The 15,758-nt window shown below is 38.2% G+C and overlaps 1 protein-coding gene and 1 long non-coding RNA gene across 11 annotated transcripts in view; one reads left to right on the top strand and one right to left on the bottom strand.

The window, feature by feature from the left end:
• Nucleotides 1-15,276, top strand: part of slc2a9l2 (solute carrier family 2 member 9, like 2) — a 131,433-nt gene extending 116,157 nt beyond the window's left edge. For all 4 annotated transcript variants that reach the window (XM_044122796.1, XM_044122793.1, XM_044122794.1 and 1 more), the window contains one exon: nt 14,200-15,276. In XM_044122796.1, coding sequence (XP_043978731.1) covers nt 14,200-14,439 — 240 coding nt within the window. In that variant the 3' untranslated portion in view covers nt 14,440-15,276. The remainder of the gene's footprint in view (nt 1-14,199) is intronic.
• On the bottom strand, nt 4,117-11,520 carry LOC122834401. 7 transcript variants are annotated; one of them, XR_006371192.1, is made up of 7 exons: nt 10,744-11,130; nt 9,914-9,974; nt 9,722-9,809; nt 9,321-9,391; nt 9,067-9,213; nt 7,177-7,335; nt 4,117-4,934 (listed from the first exon to the last, which is right to left on the bottom strand). It is a non-coding gene; the product is annotated as an uncharacterized LOC122834401 (long non-coding RNA). The 7 variants fall into 7 exon arrangements; XR_006371193.1 differs by having other exon boundaries at nt 7,260-7,335; nt 10,744-11,116; XR_006371194.1 differs by lacking the exon at nt 7,177-7,335 and having other exon boundaries at nt 4,683-4,934; nt 10,744-11,105.
• Nucleotides 15,277-15,758: the final 482 nt, after the last annotated feature.

Genomic DNA, 15,758 nt, shown 5'->3' with positions numbered 1-15,758 from the left:
CCATTGCACCTCGATTTATACTTGATTTTGATTCCATTGATTACTATTTTAAAAACACAGCTAACAACATATTTGTACTTGACAGGCTTTTACGTCATGTGAAATTTATCTTTGATCTGTTTTTCTTTTGTGACTTGTGAAGCATTTGTGATTTTAGCTTTGCAAATACAATTTACTGATTTACCCTGAAAATATTTTAGGATAAAAAAAAAAAAAACCTCCACAAAAAAGTAGTTAATTCTTAAGGATCGATACCTTCATGCATCTGATTTATAATTCAGTGTGTAGTGCAACTCTATTTCTAGCTACGTGTACACGTGTTTTTCATGTGTGTTACATCGAACCGAATGTCAAACACGATGCGAATGTGACAGTTCCTTTATTTACAAACGCTCCTTGGTGCCTTGAGCAAGTGTCACATCAATCAAGAGAGGATGTGACTTCTATGTGAAGTATTTCACTCCAGGCGTTTAGCTCAGAGCATTCAGCCATATGGATTCATTTCACTCCTCACTGAGGTAAACTACAAGCAACACAAGCACTCAGTGTTTCAGCCATGATTACGAGCGTAAGACCAACATGAATTTATGGAGACAGACATGAAGATTAAGCTATTTAGTAATCTGCCGTTGAGCTTTGTTTAGCAGTAAATCTGCTGTAGTTGTTGAGAAAATGAAAATTTGTTGGGTTTTTTTGTTCTTTTTTGTAATACCAATTTCCATCGCTTTATGTGAAGTAGAGGTGGCTCTTGCATGACGCACCAACCAGTCCGCCAGCGTTGTGACATCAATCGTGTCCTCCCTTTACTTCCTGATGGATTCAAAACGACGACCTCGTGGAATAGATAGTAAAGTTTAGACAAAGGAGCTTTGTCTAAACTTTATTAGGTAAACCTGTTTAATTATTTGTCGTCACAAATAGAAAATCAGATGTAACTCAAAGCAGACAGAGAACGTGACGTGTGAAGACGACTTGCTGAGATTTAGCGGGCATCAGAATGAGGAAGGAAGGGATTTTAGGTTGCTTTGAACAACCTAAAATTGTTCAAATTTTATGTTTTGGTCACTTTTATTCTTTAATATTCACACAAAACTGTCTCTCAAATTTAAAGAGAATTAAACTAGTTGCATGCTAATTAATTAAACAATTGGTTAAAGAAGTGTGTGAATGGCAAACAGAAAGTAGCTTTTGGAGGATCAAAGGCTATTTATGCGCAAACATAAACTCCCACTCCCTTTTAACTGGAAGGACATTCTAATAGAAAATAAAACGGTAAGTGTTGGGGGGAAAAGTCAAAGCAGAAATTGAAGATGAAAGTGAAACATTCCTCAAGCCACAGTGGACATTCTACTGATGTTGCTTTGACCTTCCGTCAAAGGCAGTTTGCCTGTTTTTTCTTCAGACCCTCAAGATAAACCTAATTTTGTCTTTTCAGCCGTGAGTGTCGTGTGTTGAAGGTAAAGAGTAAAGTGAGCTTAAAATAGCCACAAAAAAAAACACAGTGTAAGAAACAAATTCAGATTCTGGGTTCTTAGAGAAGAGGGTTGATTCAGGTTCTTGTGTTTTGTATTTTAATCCTTCCCGTTTTCATAAGACTGATAAAACAGAAGTGAGACGGGTTCAGACCAACAAGGACAACACACAGCTGTGCTGTTCAACCACTCATGTAGTGATAGGTTCTCCCCCTGCTTCTCATTGGAAAAACACATTTATGAGCACAAATATAAATTTTCAAAAGCAATTTTGTATTTCTGTCCCTTCTTGAGTTGGTCTAACAGTAAATTGACACAAACAACCTACCAAGTGAAAGACAGAGAAGCTGATGAACAGCGTGGTCAACCCAGCCTGAATTATACCAGACACACGATGGACTACAAAAAGTGTGTGATCTATCTGCACCATGCTAAATGACATTTAACCGAATATCAGCACAGGTCAAATGTATTTATTTGAGCATCAATTCATAATTTTGAAAATTACTAAATTCAAACTTACACATTCAAATCTTGTTTGTTAAAAACCATTGAATCCGATAGACATGTCTCTAAAGAGCTCAATGTGTTTGTCAAATTTAACGTCACATTTCTCCCAAGGGAGACAAATAACTTTGACTTTGACAGTCGTTCGGTGCGGTTTACTTGAATACATGTAAGTAACGACCTGCAGGAGTAAAAGTCACAGAGGAAAAGAGAAGGACCCGGGAGATAAGGCTGACCAAAGTGGGTGAGGTGTGGACAAGTGTGAGAGACGAGAAGCGACAGAAGGTTATTTTTAGGCCGCCTGTGCCGCTGTTATTGCAGTATTCGTTTTGCTGTCTGCCTCGTTCAGGACCCGCTTGTACTCCAAGGCACAGAGCGGGCATCCAGATCACAGCGGTGACTCATTGGTCCCTGACTTGCACCTGAAACCAGCTCTGACCCCTGTTCAGACGACACGCTCTTGCACTTTCACAACCTTATACTGACATGACAGAACGCCACAGAGGTGTCACATGGGCTTCTTGTTCGAGGGGATCCTTGAAAAGTTTAAACCAGGGATGAAGCGAAACATCTCTCAAGTATGTAGAAAAACCGATAGAAATATGAGTGGTACCAGGTTGAGGAGGGGTTTTTTGCATTTATATTGAACTATTTTATCCTTTTGATGCTTTTTATCAGTTTAAACGTCTACTTGCCATTTCTGGACTTACTTCTAAAACAATGGTAATGTGTTTTTTTTTCCCCTGTATGCTGGTGAGGTCGTTCCTCAAAGTTAGATGAAGAACATCGGCATTCTCATCTTGGAGCTGCTGGCATGAATAATTTGAAGCTTATTAACTTTTTTTATTGCTGCCTCAAAGATTTATTTAATTATTTTCCCCTCCACCTCCTTTTTTTTTTGTTTTAGCATCGTTCAAACTTCCCAGGTGAAACATTAATGACAGTGAGAACCATTGTCCTCCAAATACTCATCCAGGAGGCCACAAAAGAAAATATCTCAAACGTTGCAGAACTCGCCTGGTTCATGATTTAGCGAAACAAATGAGACGGCATCTGCGGAGGAGCTTCAGGGCAATTTTTGACATGAAAAATTACAACATTATAAATATCTCGATGATCCCCAACAAAATATTCTTTCGACTAAAGCGAAACTCATTGGAAGGTGCGCATCCCTTTGCATCTGGCATAAAACCAACATGCCACTTCCTGCCCCCCCCCCCCATGCAGTGGCACTGCGCCCCCCCTAGGGGGCGTGCCCCACACTTTGGTAGCCACTGCTTTAACAGGAGAATACCCTGACCGTAGTAGTTTGTGATTTCCAACTTATGAGCACTTGGAAAACATCAGGACAATGATCCTAAGCACACCAGTAAAGTCACCTCTAAATGTCTAAAAGAAATCAAAATGAATGTTTTGGAGTGTTCTAGTCAAAATTGGGACTTAAATCCAATTAAAATGTTGTGCTGTGACCTTAATCTGGTTGTTTATGCTCCAAAACTCTAAAGTGTGGGTGAATTAAGTCAGTTCTGCAAAGTGGAGTGTGTCACACCTCCTTCACAGTGATGTGAAAGACTAAAAGCCAGTTATCATCACTGCTTGTTGTTAATTAAGTAAAATCAAAATTGAAAACCTGTTTTTTTCTTATTGTGGTTATTTTGACCTGATTTTAACCGTTATTTTATGATCTGAAACATGTTAGGCTGACGAGGAAAAAAACAAGACAAATAATTTTTCAGAGCATATTTTCCTTTTTATGTTTCGAAAAAGAAAAATATAATTTAAAATAAAATCAGCTCACCTCTAGTGTACTTTTAATGCTCTATCCTAAAAAATTAACAACAATTATCCAGACATGGATAATGTAAATTGTTGTAAATTTAATGTAAATTGAATATATACAAACACAGTTAAGTGAGGCTAACATAATACCCGTAAGTAGATTAATCTAAATTCAGTTCAATAAACTTTGGGTTGTGTTTTCATCCGAGGTGAACATAATTTCATGGTTTACTAGCCTGTCTGCTTCTTCCAGTTACGATAAATCGACAATATCTGCAGCAGTGCAGCAGCAGACCTTATTTCCTGCTCATTGGGGCAGGTTTTGATGTTATTGCAACAAGCAACTCGGCGCATTTTGTCACACAGAAAGTTTAATTCTAAGGTCCCAGAGTGATCTTTGAGCTTACCCATCCCTTTATTTAATCATGCCTCTTTGTTTCATTCTGCAAACACAAATATTCATTTGGAAGAAAGAGGCCAGAAACAGTGGGGCGATTTCTGCACACGTTATATAAATTAGAATATAAACACCAGGCGGGCGGAGCACTTTTCTTTCTTCCTCAAGATGGAGGTGATGGCCCTTCATGCTGTGGTGGATTACTGGACCAGAACTGAGCTAAATGTGTGGCTTTAAAAGCGTTCCAAATTATAGTTCAGTGCACAGGCGGCGAGGCATCAATCATGAAAATTAACTAGTCGACACTACAAACACCTCACAGGGAACCACACTGCTGTTATTTAGGACTATAAAAAAAAAGAAAAACAGCAGTACATTTTTAACACGTCAGCGGTAACACTATTCCTGTCTGTAGACAAACGGATTATACTCAATGCAGTCTGTGATGTGACTGCTACTTTTTACTGCAATAAAAATACAGGCGACTGTCAGGCAGATCATTTTATTAACGTATTTGGACATATTATTATTTAATATGAATTTTGGCAATATCGACAAACTCAAGAATTGTAAATAATGGCTAGAAGTGGAAGAAGATGCCTTCTAAAGTTTTATTTGTAAAATGTAATTTAAAAAAAGGCCATTTCACATATGGAAATTTTTACTCAGCATTTTGAAGGTTTGTTTAAATGGCAGACATTTAGTTCTGTGTGCTTCTGACTGCAGAAATGAGGATTGATGTCACGGTGAGTTCAGTAGATCTTCCTGAGCATCTTTCACTGAAGAAAAAAAAAATAAAAATCATGTTTCCACTTTTTAAAAAATAAAGAATACACACACGTAATCCTACTAGAGGATGGAAGCAGCTTCACATTGAGAATTTTAAGTATTCCGAACAATAAAGACCCTTACAAAAAAAAAACCACGAAAATCACATGTGATCACATGTGGAAATGTGTGATTCACATGTGATTTTACCACGAAACGTTCCAAAATCACATGTATTCATGTGCTTTCACATGTGATTCACATGATTCACATGTAAAATTTGTGTGAACCATATGTGATTTTTGTGGGATTTTTTTGTAAGGGGATTCAAATTGATCATTTTGGAGCTACTTTAACAACAGAGGAAATAAGATGCTTGACCTCGTAACACAGAAACACAATATTGGAATAGAAATTGATAGTCATGGGAACACATTAGAAAACAAGCAGCATGTTATCTTTATATATTGTTGTAAATGTTGTCTAAAATGCCAGCTGGTTAGCTGAAATGGGCACGAGAGCCGAGAGTCTGGACTTAAAAACTTAAAGGTTTAGTGAAAAGGTTGGTTCACAGTACAAATGCTAGTGAGGAGAAAAAAGCTTCATTTAATTAATGACATTAAATGAATAGTTACCTTCTAACATCGGACTAAATGAAGACTTTAATAAATCACTTCCACATTAAATTAGACTGTAATGAAATGCTCTTACACAAAGGAGCGGTTCAAGGTTTCATGGGTATTTTGTAAGATTTATGAGTTTGTGAGGAGTAAGAACCACCATAACTATGACCCAAGGACAAAATGTTTAATTTGTCGTCATGTATGCTGTGTGAAATAATTATTTGATAGTCCATGAAAATACTGAATGGTCCTGTCTGGATGGTGGTGTTTTAACCTTGTGCATTTCCATCTAATCTTTTTGTCCGAGAGAGTGTTCAGGGCTGTGGATGGAAATAGACAACAGACACTCACACACGCAGACGCAAACAAGCACCCACCCACGCAAACACACACAACTCCATTCTGTCTTCCACTGCAGCACAGAGCTCTCATCCGCTGAGGATGAGTCACTGTTGCCCCAGAAACTTCTGACTGTAAATTTTCAAGCATGGACATGTAGTAGACAAGGTCATTTTTAAACGTCATCATTAGGTGGACGTCTGTAGAGAAGATTTAAGTTCTGTCTTCTCCTGCTGTGATACAAACACTTAGTCTCCTTACACTCCTCCTTACTTATGTGATCTTTTATTCTGTCCATTTTCACAACCGGTTCTAATTTGTTTTGCCTTGCTGTCTCCTGAAAACCTGATCTTCTTCCAAAGACTTTTATAATAAGGGTTTTGTTGAGCTTACTGGGTACAAGACATGAGTTGTCCTGGTTGTGAAGGTACTGGTAACACATCAGTTTCGTTGTTTGACTTCCTGTGAATTACCAGAAAAAGACGACGGTTGGGTAGAACTGGTGGTAGTCGAAAAATACTTGAATCCATGACTTAAGCGAGTGCCAAGCTACCAATGTAATTATCAGCTGGCTGTGACATGAATCCGTCAGTCGCCCATGATGATGAATGTTGCCTTTATCTTAATGTCTCACCTAACAGTAGAATTTAGATATAAGTGTATAGCTGTAGCATCTGATATATAGTTACATCCCTGGTTAATTATTTTTGTGCATGTGCCTCAAATTGAACCCAGCTGCACCAGATCAAACGTTTACCGAAAACGTCTGCCTAATTCTCCTCCATCTGCCGGGCTTTCAAATTATGATGACCATCACGGACCGGAAAGTGCTCTGTTTGCACAACAAGTCCTCCTTGAGGACAGCTGGATCAGGCCCTTTACAAGTTCCCTTTTTGTTGTCAATAACTACACTGGAAACTGAAAAACAAAAGCAGTAAGTAGTTTTTAGGGTTCTGCGGACATTGAATTTTTATTATCAGGTTGATTGCACCATTTGAGGGCTGTCGCTGTATGAGAAATGGGATTACAGCTTGGCGAAACATTGCTGAGAGGCAGTCAAGTTGCTCTGTCTCATCTAAAATCCCTGTGGCATTCCCTCCCTCCTAAAACCTTTCATCCAAACACACACACACATAAAATCCTCTCTGTTTCTAAATCTCTCTCTGGGCAATCAGTCACTGTAAATTTTAAATCTGTCACTAATCTGTGTTATTGGCGAAACACTCTGGACAAGGTTAGCTTGGGTAGCATGATACCAATTCATTAAAACGAATACAAGGTATATACATACCAAAGTGGTTATTCCAAAAGATGTGGCTTCAATCTTTGTCAACATGACAAAGATTGTCCTTCCCAATGAATACATCAATGTACCTGGAGAATGTGGAACTGAGCGATACCACTTGTCCTCTGTCATCTGCTGTGGTTCCCATCCAGCCCAGTTCTACACCTACATAATACACGGACAGCAGACACTGAAGGCTGTTGATGAACATGTCTTCACTGCAGACAGCCGCTGCAGTGAAGACATGTCCAGACGGGGCTTCATGTTTGTCTATGAAAAGCGAACAACTTAAGAGCAAGTCCAGGAAACCACAGGTAATTTCTCCTTCCCCTCCTCCTGAAGATGATAAAGGTGCTTTCGGAGAGGAGCTACAAATATCTATTTCATCATTTGACGATAATATCCAAGATGATTAAACAAAGCGAGCATTTTGAGGCTGGAGAAGTTTAAGTGACTGCCACAGAACATGTGTTCAGTTACTTAAACAGTCAGACACAAAAATTTATGGGATGAAAGAGCAAAAGGATTTGACAGGTTTTCTGTTTGCAGGTTTCTCTCCGGGCGCTCCGGCTTCCTGCCACAGTCTCAAATCATGACTGTTTGGTCAATTGGCCTTTAGCTTCTCTTTAGGTGTCAATAAAACATTAAAGTCTTGGGTTTGAATCCCCTCTCTCATTACCCTCTTTACTAGAGCCTTTATTTCAGAATAAAAGCTCAGAAATAAATTTATTTCTGACATTTAATTACAAAAAGTCAGAAATAAAATAAAATATCAAAAAGGAATTTGCTGTTTTCAGGTTTCTTTCCGGGTGCTCCGGCTTCCTGCCACAGTTTAAACATATTATGTGTATGCATGTATGTCATCTCACACTGAAAGGGTTACATATATACCGGTATATTTAATATAATGTGTTGTTAAAAACAACACAACTAATGTGAATGTTGTTTTAACACAACTATTGTGTCATTGAAATCAACACAATCATTTTGATACACACGTGTAAAATGTGTTTTCATAGAGTATGTCAAATAAAAATGAACATTTTCTTATGAGAATATAAAAATGCATACTTTTATTAAAATTAAATAATAAATGTTACAACAATAAGTTTCGCGACAGCTAACTTATTGTATTGTATATGAACTACAATATGTAGTTCATACATAAAGTAAAATTCAAATCATCAATTAGTTCACCAGTCAACATGTTTTTTTTCTTCAAAGTCAAGCTAACAAAATATAACCATTTTCTAAAGTTATTCAACACCACAGATTTTAAAATCCATACTGCTTGTATAAGATTTTTTGTAACATTCTGTGAACAGGTACGAAAAACACATGCCTACAAAAATTATAAAGGAGCTGATGAAAAATAACATTCATCTGTTTTGAAGTCAAATGGCAATGTGCATCTACAGCAGTGGTCCCCAACCACCGCGGCCCGGTACCAATTGGTTAAATATGTCCGTTCTCTGTATTGAGTCTGGAGGAGCTTATATTTTGAAAATCCTAAACCGGATGCTGTCGGTTACGTCTTGCGCACCAACATGCAGCAGAATGAGTAAGAAACAACGGCATCGGTGTCGATCCTTACAACACGCACACACACCCCACCCCCACCCCGCAGAAAATTTAAGAAGGACCGGTCCGCTGTACTAAAAAGGTTTGGTTGGCGACTACTACAGTGCAGTAGACGCCAACCAAAGTACAGGATATTGTATCTTGAAGCCCCACACTTCTATGAAAGCAGTCTCTCTAAGTTTTGGACAATTGAACATTTTACTTGCCAGCTTCAGGTTGTCCAATCAGTTCCAGTATGTGTGCTTTTCTTTGTATGGAGAACAGTTGATTGTAAATATGTAACATAAAGACAGCGTTGTGGTGGATAGGACGCACCAAGTATCATTCATGAGACCAGATGTACAGGGATGGTGACTTTGTTGTTGGTGTCGGTGTTATACTGTCAATGAACTCGGGTCACAGATGGAGATCAGCTGGGGATGATGACTTCTTCAAGCAGAGCAATGGTAATCTTGTACCAGGCTTAGAGACAAAAGAGCAGAAAAATAACAAAACAAATGTTAGTGAAATGATCAGCCACTCTGTAAAATTTCTGATAAAAATACAATTTGTCAAAAATAAATACCTACCACCACAAAATCCGAAATGTATGACATTGTGTTGGCACTAAGATGGCTTATACCAAAAGGAGGCAGTAGATCTGTCAACAAAACAAGTGTGTTTCAAGTCTCAAAAAATAGCAGAACTCTAAAAATCTGTACTTTATGTTGTGGGCCATTACAAATACAAACCATTCACCTTTTTATATAATAATCAATTTACCTTCCTATCACTGGCTGACATTATATTAAAGATTTTCCATTACAAAAAACTTTCCTCTAATGTAGGTAAACACTTTTTTGTTTTTTTTCTTCCAACAAAAGTATCTTTGTAAACTTTTCTCCTGTTTTAACATTAGGACCTGAATTTAGTTTTATATTTTTAAGACTTTATTTACAAAAATCACAAATCCCTGGTTCCACATAAATACCTTCGTCCATGTCTTTGAGTTTTGGTATGATCTCGGCTTCCCATGAACGAAGAAATAAGTCTGCCTATTCATATGTTAGCCTTCCAAACTGAGTCCAGCCATAACAAAGGAAAGCAAAACATTTTTTAGAAAACTGGAAGGAGCTCATTGTTGTCAGTCATAATGTGACAGGGGAAAAAGAAGCAGACCCACCAGATTTGACATGTCCAGAAACCATTAATATTCTTTCAGCCTATCTGCATTATGAAGATAACTGGGGAAAAAAGAATAGCATTCTATCTTAGTAAATTTCATCCATCCATTTTCTGTTCACCCTTTGTCCCTAATGGGGTCGGGAGGGTTGCTGGTGTTTATCTCCAGCTGCGTCCCGGGCAAGAGGCGGGGTTCACCCTGGACAGGTCGCCAGTCTGTCTCAGGGCAACACAGAGACATACAGGACACAACCATTCACACACACACTCACACCTAGGGAGAATTTAGAGGGACCAATTAACCTGACAGTCATGTTTTTGGACTGTGGGAGGAACCCGGAGAGAACCCACAATGCACAGGGAGAACATGCAAACTCCGTGCAGAAAAACCCCGGCCGAGAATCGAACCCGGGACCTTCTTGCTGCAAGGCAACAGCTTTACCAACTACGCCACTGTGCAGCCCATCTTAGTAAATTGTTAAATAAAATATGATCACATTTGACTGCCTCAGCTTAAGATTTATAAAGAAAAAAAATTGCAAAGTATCAAAAAGAAGCTTGAAGTCCGCAAATGACACTTTGCTGACTTTGAAGATTTGATTTCCCATTACAGGGGCATTTCAGAGTTTTAAACAATCACTTGGAGGGTTCAGCAAAAGGGGATTAAATAAGAACAACATAAAAGCAGTCAAATTTCTCAATCTTCTATAACTGAGGGCAAATTTTATTCCACAAAACTGAGCAAATTAAATTTCCGTCATACTTTTGAATATTTCTTGAATATACTGATATTAGGACGGAATGAAAACAGTACAAAAGTACAAGTGTTACCGTTGCTTTTTGTAACTTATTGCAGCACCGCGTGGCTCCACAGTATCACTGCACACCAACGTTAGCTTAAAGCTAACGTGCTACAACGTCCGCTAACGGTCGGTCTTAAGTTTTCAACAAGGTCATAAAATCAAAATCAAATACTACGGGGTTTAGCTTGACGTGGTCACAACCCCGAAGAAACGACAGGGAAAGTTGATACTACCGAACTGGATGCGAATAAAATTATTGCTCCTGCTTTTTTTTCCCCCTTGGCTCCACCGGATCACAGAACACCACAGCGATACTTAACAGCTGCTAACTGCTCCAACCGTTACTTTTAGAACTTCTTAAAGAGACAGCGACCATTTACTTGCAACAAAAAAAATGCACCAACATGTAATGGGACATAAAGTGTAAATAATATTTCAAAGGGTGAATTAGGCCATAATTGCATTAACTACACAAATAAGGATAATTTTCAATTCAAAGGCAACCCCTGACCTGTCTCCCATAATAAAATGCTAGCTAGCTTTGACATGAAACCTTTCATAACATTTCAGAGTACCCTGTCATAGCAACAAAAAAGTACGTTTACCAACTAGTGATTCAATAAAATTCCCATAAATCTAACATGATACCAATTCATTAAAACGAATACAAGGTATATACATACCAAAGTGGTTATTCCAAAAGATGTGGCTTCAATCTTTGCCTCTTTTGTCAACGTGGTCCATCTGAGGGAAAACTTTCCTCCAATCAGAAGACTTCATTTGGTGGCTGAGTCCCACCCAGTTATGGTGTCTTGATGTTGCAACGTCCTTATCAGCCAATGTGAGGTTGTCAGCTAAACTTTCGTAGCTCATAGCCATTTCTAATTATATTTATTGTAAATGTTGAAGGATTGTATGATTTTCTTTTTTTAGCAAACAATTATATTAAAACAATCTAAATCTATAATGCATATTAGTTGTGAAGATGAGTAGATATACAAACCTACTTTTATTTCTATATTGTGAAATATAGAAATATAAGTATACAGATGCAGTACAAAAATATTTTAGCATATTTATGTCAAAAATGTAAGAGCTGGTCTTTTTCTGGTGTGCTTGTTTATGTGAAACTTTTGTGTATTTCATCTGTCAGTACATTGTCTTTCACTTGCTGGAGCAACACTATCCAGTTCATCCCACCCCATGTTCAGGCCAGAAGTTTCATAAAGTGCCTCAAGCGAGCTCTGGGTCTACCCCAGGGTTTCCTTCCGGTGTGTGGAAAACCTCGAAAGGGGGCTTCCAAGAAGGCATCCTGATGAGATGCCTGACACACATGAAAGGACTCCTTAAGAAGTGGAAGAGCTACTTCAAGCTCCCCCTGGGATGATTGACATCTTCTTCCTCTGCAAGATAGCTGGGTCCAGCTGTCTTGCAGAGGAAGCTCATTTCAGTCAGTTGTTTTTGATACTTTATTCTTTAGGTCATGTTCTGGATCCCATGACAACAAGGCAAGGGTCAAAATGTGAATGGACAAATATTAATAGCTTAGATTTTTGTGTAAGTTGTTTCTTTACCACAATATGTCCGCTTTGTCCCACCATTCCTGGAGAGGAAGACTGTGCTCTATGAAGTATGAAACTGTCTCCCGACTATGACAGCGCAAATTCACCGCAACATCACAGATGGTTGCAAACCATTTTACAACAAAAGGTCACAGCCTGAAAACAACGTCATCTGCAAATATCTTTGATGGTATCCTAAGGGTCTTAAACCGGAAACCCTCCTCTCCACCACTTAAACTTGAGATTCTGTCTATCAGCACCACAAAAATGACTGGAGACAAGAAGCGGTCCTGACAAAGTCCAACACACACTGGGAACAAATTTAACTTTGCTCACACGGCTCTTGCTTTGGGTACACTTGGACCGGAAAGCAGCCATACACCCACGGATCCTCCACAATATTCCTAAAAAGACACGGTGATAAGCATTCTCCAGATCCACAAAACACATGTGGACCAACGTCACTAAGATCGAGTTTATCTTTCCTCAATAAAAACCACTGATCCTCCTCTGGCCTTCATGCATTGTCTCACAATCAGCAAAAAAAAGTAATTTGTATTGAAAATTAACTTAAAAATGGGGTCTAGTGAAACCTGGGAGTAGTGATGGACTCTGACCTGAACTTTCAGAGCCACATAAAGACAGTTACAAAGTCGGCCTTCTATAACCTGAAGAACATTTCCAGGATTAAAGAACTAATGTCTCAGCCAGATCTAGAGAAACTCATCCATGCGTTTATCTTCAGTCGTATTGATTGTTGTAATGGCGTCTTCACAGGTCTGTCCAACAAATCAAACAAACAGCTGCAGCTGATCCAGAATGCTGCTGCTCGTTTTCTTACTAAAACCAGGAAGATAGAGCACATAACACCAGTTTTAAAGTCCCTCCACTGGCTCCCTGTAGCACAAAGAATAGAGTTTAAAATACTGTTGCTAGTTTATAAATCACTGAATGGTTTAGCACCACAATACATTAAAGATCTGCTGCTGTTGTATCAACCTTCCGGAACCTCTCAGGTTTTCTGGTTCTGGTCTGCTCTGCGTCCCCAGAACCAGAACCAAACGAGGAGAAGCAGCATTCAGCATCTATGCACCACAAATCTGGAACAAACTTTCAGAAAACTGTAAAACAGCTGAAACACTGACTTCCTTTAAATCTCAACTAAAAACCCACTTGTTTAGAGTTGTATTTGAAACATAATCAATTACAAGTTTATTGACGGAACCTGACTTGATATTCTGTTTTGATTGTTGATTCTATGTTGCATTGTGTTTCTGTGTTTGTTATGATGTAAAGCACTTTGAAATGCCTTGCTGCTGAAATGTGCTAAACAAATAAAATTTGATTGATTGATTGATTGATTGATAGGTAGTCATCGTGATAGGAGTTCGACTTCTCCTATCGCATCGCCCACCTTGCCTGCTGGTGGCGGTCAGAAGGGCCTATGCCATATGTATATGGGTGCATCGCTTGTGACAGACTGCCACGGGCCTCTGTGGCTACAGTCCATCATCGGTGTGAAAGTGTGTATGAATGGGAATTTCATTGTAAAGCATCTTTGAGTGTCCCGTTAGTGCTGTAAAAGTCTGATGTCATTTCAAATGTGAATTTGTCATTCTTTTTAGGTTTTCCAAAGCTTGAAACGTCAGACCACTAAATTGGTGTACATGATAAGCACCATAATCTTTGTGGAGTTGAAAAGAGCATGAAAAGCCAAGCAGGTTCAGGATCTGTTTTTGTGGATGGTAATTAAGGAAGTGGTTTAAAGGAATGTAAAACCTAAAAAAAAATAAAATAAAATCTGTACTACATGTCACATTTAATTGTTTCATCTTAAGTTTAACGGATTTTATGCAGTCGTTCATGAGCTCGAATAGTCTAAAACTGATTTCTCATCTGTGCATCTTTTTCTGTTTCTGCAGGAAAAGCTACAGTCATTTGCCTTCCTGGTGTTTGTGGTGGTCTGCATCCTGGGATCCATCTACCTCTGCGTTGTCCTCCCTGAAACCAAAAACAAAACCTTCATGGACATCAGCCAGAGCTTCGCTAAGATCAACAAAATGCCGGCGCTTTCACCTGGCCAGGAGATGGAACTGGTCCTGTCCATGAAGCCCGAGAACGAGAAAGCGCCAGATGTCAAAAAGACAGAGAGCTCCTCCTGAGCTAACGAGCGACACTAATTATGGAAAAAACAGGGGCAAAATGTAAGAGGTTATAAGAGGGAAATGTTGTTTTTATATATTTATTTGATTGTTTTTCTTAATGAAGTTGAAATGTATACTGTTTGTATGTTTTGTAGGACTTGGATATCCAAGAAAACTGCAGTATTACAAAACTATTTCTACATCTTAATAGATGAGGTAGACCAAATGTTTTATTTCTGTTTATTGATGAAGCTTCATGAGGTCATCCAAATTTTGTAATTTCCGCACACAAGTGCATTTGGAGACATTGCGTATTCGCTTCCAAAGTAAAACATGAAGAAAAATGTATAAGACTGCTCTACAGAAAGGGAGGAACCAAGAACATTGGGTTGTTTAAAGACAGAAATGTTTGAATTTTCATTTTTATAAATTTGCTGTGTAATCTGAAATTGAATAAATGTTTAGTTTTCTTCAGAAACTGTCAACTAATGTTTTATTTTTAGACCGATTTGGAGAACTTAATAAAAAAAAAAAAAACAGTCTAAAATTTAGATTGGTCAGGATGTAAGTAAATAAATAACCTTGTGCAACTCAATGTAATTGCGTTTTTCCGAGTCACATTTTAATCAAACAGCGTTAGCAACCATAAATTTTGTAAACGCCCTCTGAAGAATCCGAATTGTAAAAAATACATCTGATACATTTCAGAGAAAGAGGGCCACAGCAGTGATGACTGTTTTAGATCATGAAATGTTAGAGCAGAGTGATGAACAATCCCATCAACAGGGTCGATGATGCATGTTGTTTATCGCCGCGTCACGGCAGAAATGCTGTTAGAAAAGTTGCATGCATTGACATTGTATGAATGAATGAATGAATGAAATGAAGTTTATTCGAACATGATACAAATATAAAAAAAAATAAAAATAAAATAGTGCACAGTAACAAGAAGTGCATAAGAAAGAAGAGAAAATACAGATTTTTAGTTTCAGTTAACATATCATGCTCAAAATGGGGTAGGAAGAAGTGAGAACTTATAAACTCCTACCCCTAAACACTTGAGACTTTAGAGTCCTACTGTCATTAAAAAAAATCAAAATCAAAGTGGCAGTCAGAAGTAACAGTTACTAATATTTACCTATACATTTTCCCATTTTATGCTGGTTTATCTTTCTAAACCCTTACACCAAGTTGTTATCTTCAATACACACCTTATTGCTTTCTGTCCCCATGTGTGTATCTATTGAAAATTACCTCTTTGTACTTTCTTTTGAATTGAGTTAAACTAATGCTTTGTTTTAAATCTTCATGTAACCTATTCCATAACTTTACACCTT

The sequence above is a fragment of the Gambusia affinis genome, linkage group LG07, assembly GCF_019740435.1.
Source record: "Gambusia affinis linkage group LG07, SWU_Gaff_1.0, whole genome shotgun sequence".
NCBI classification, from domain to species: domain Eukaryota; kingdom Metazoa; phylum Chordata; class Actinopteri; order Cyprinodontiformes; family Poeciliidae; genus Gambusia; species Gambusia affinis.
Note: the sequence above shows the minus strand (reverse complement) of the source record. Positions and strands in the feature narration are given on the sequence as shown.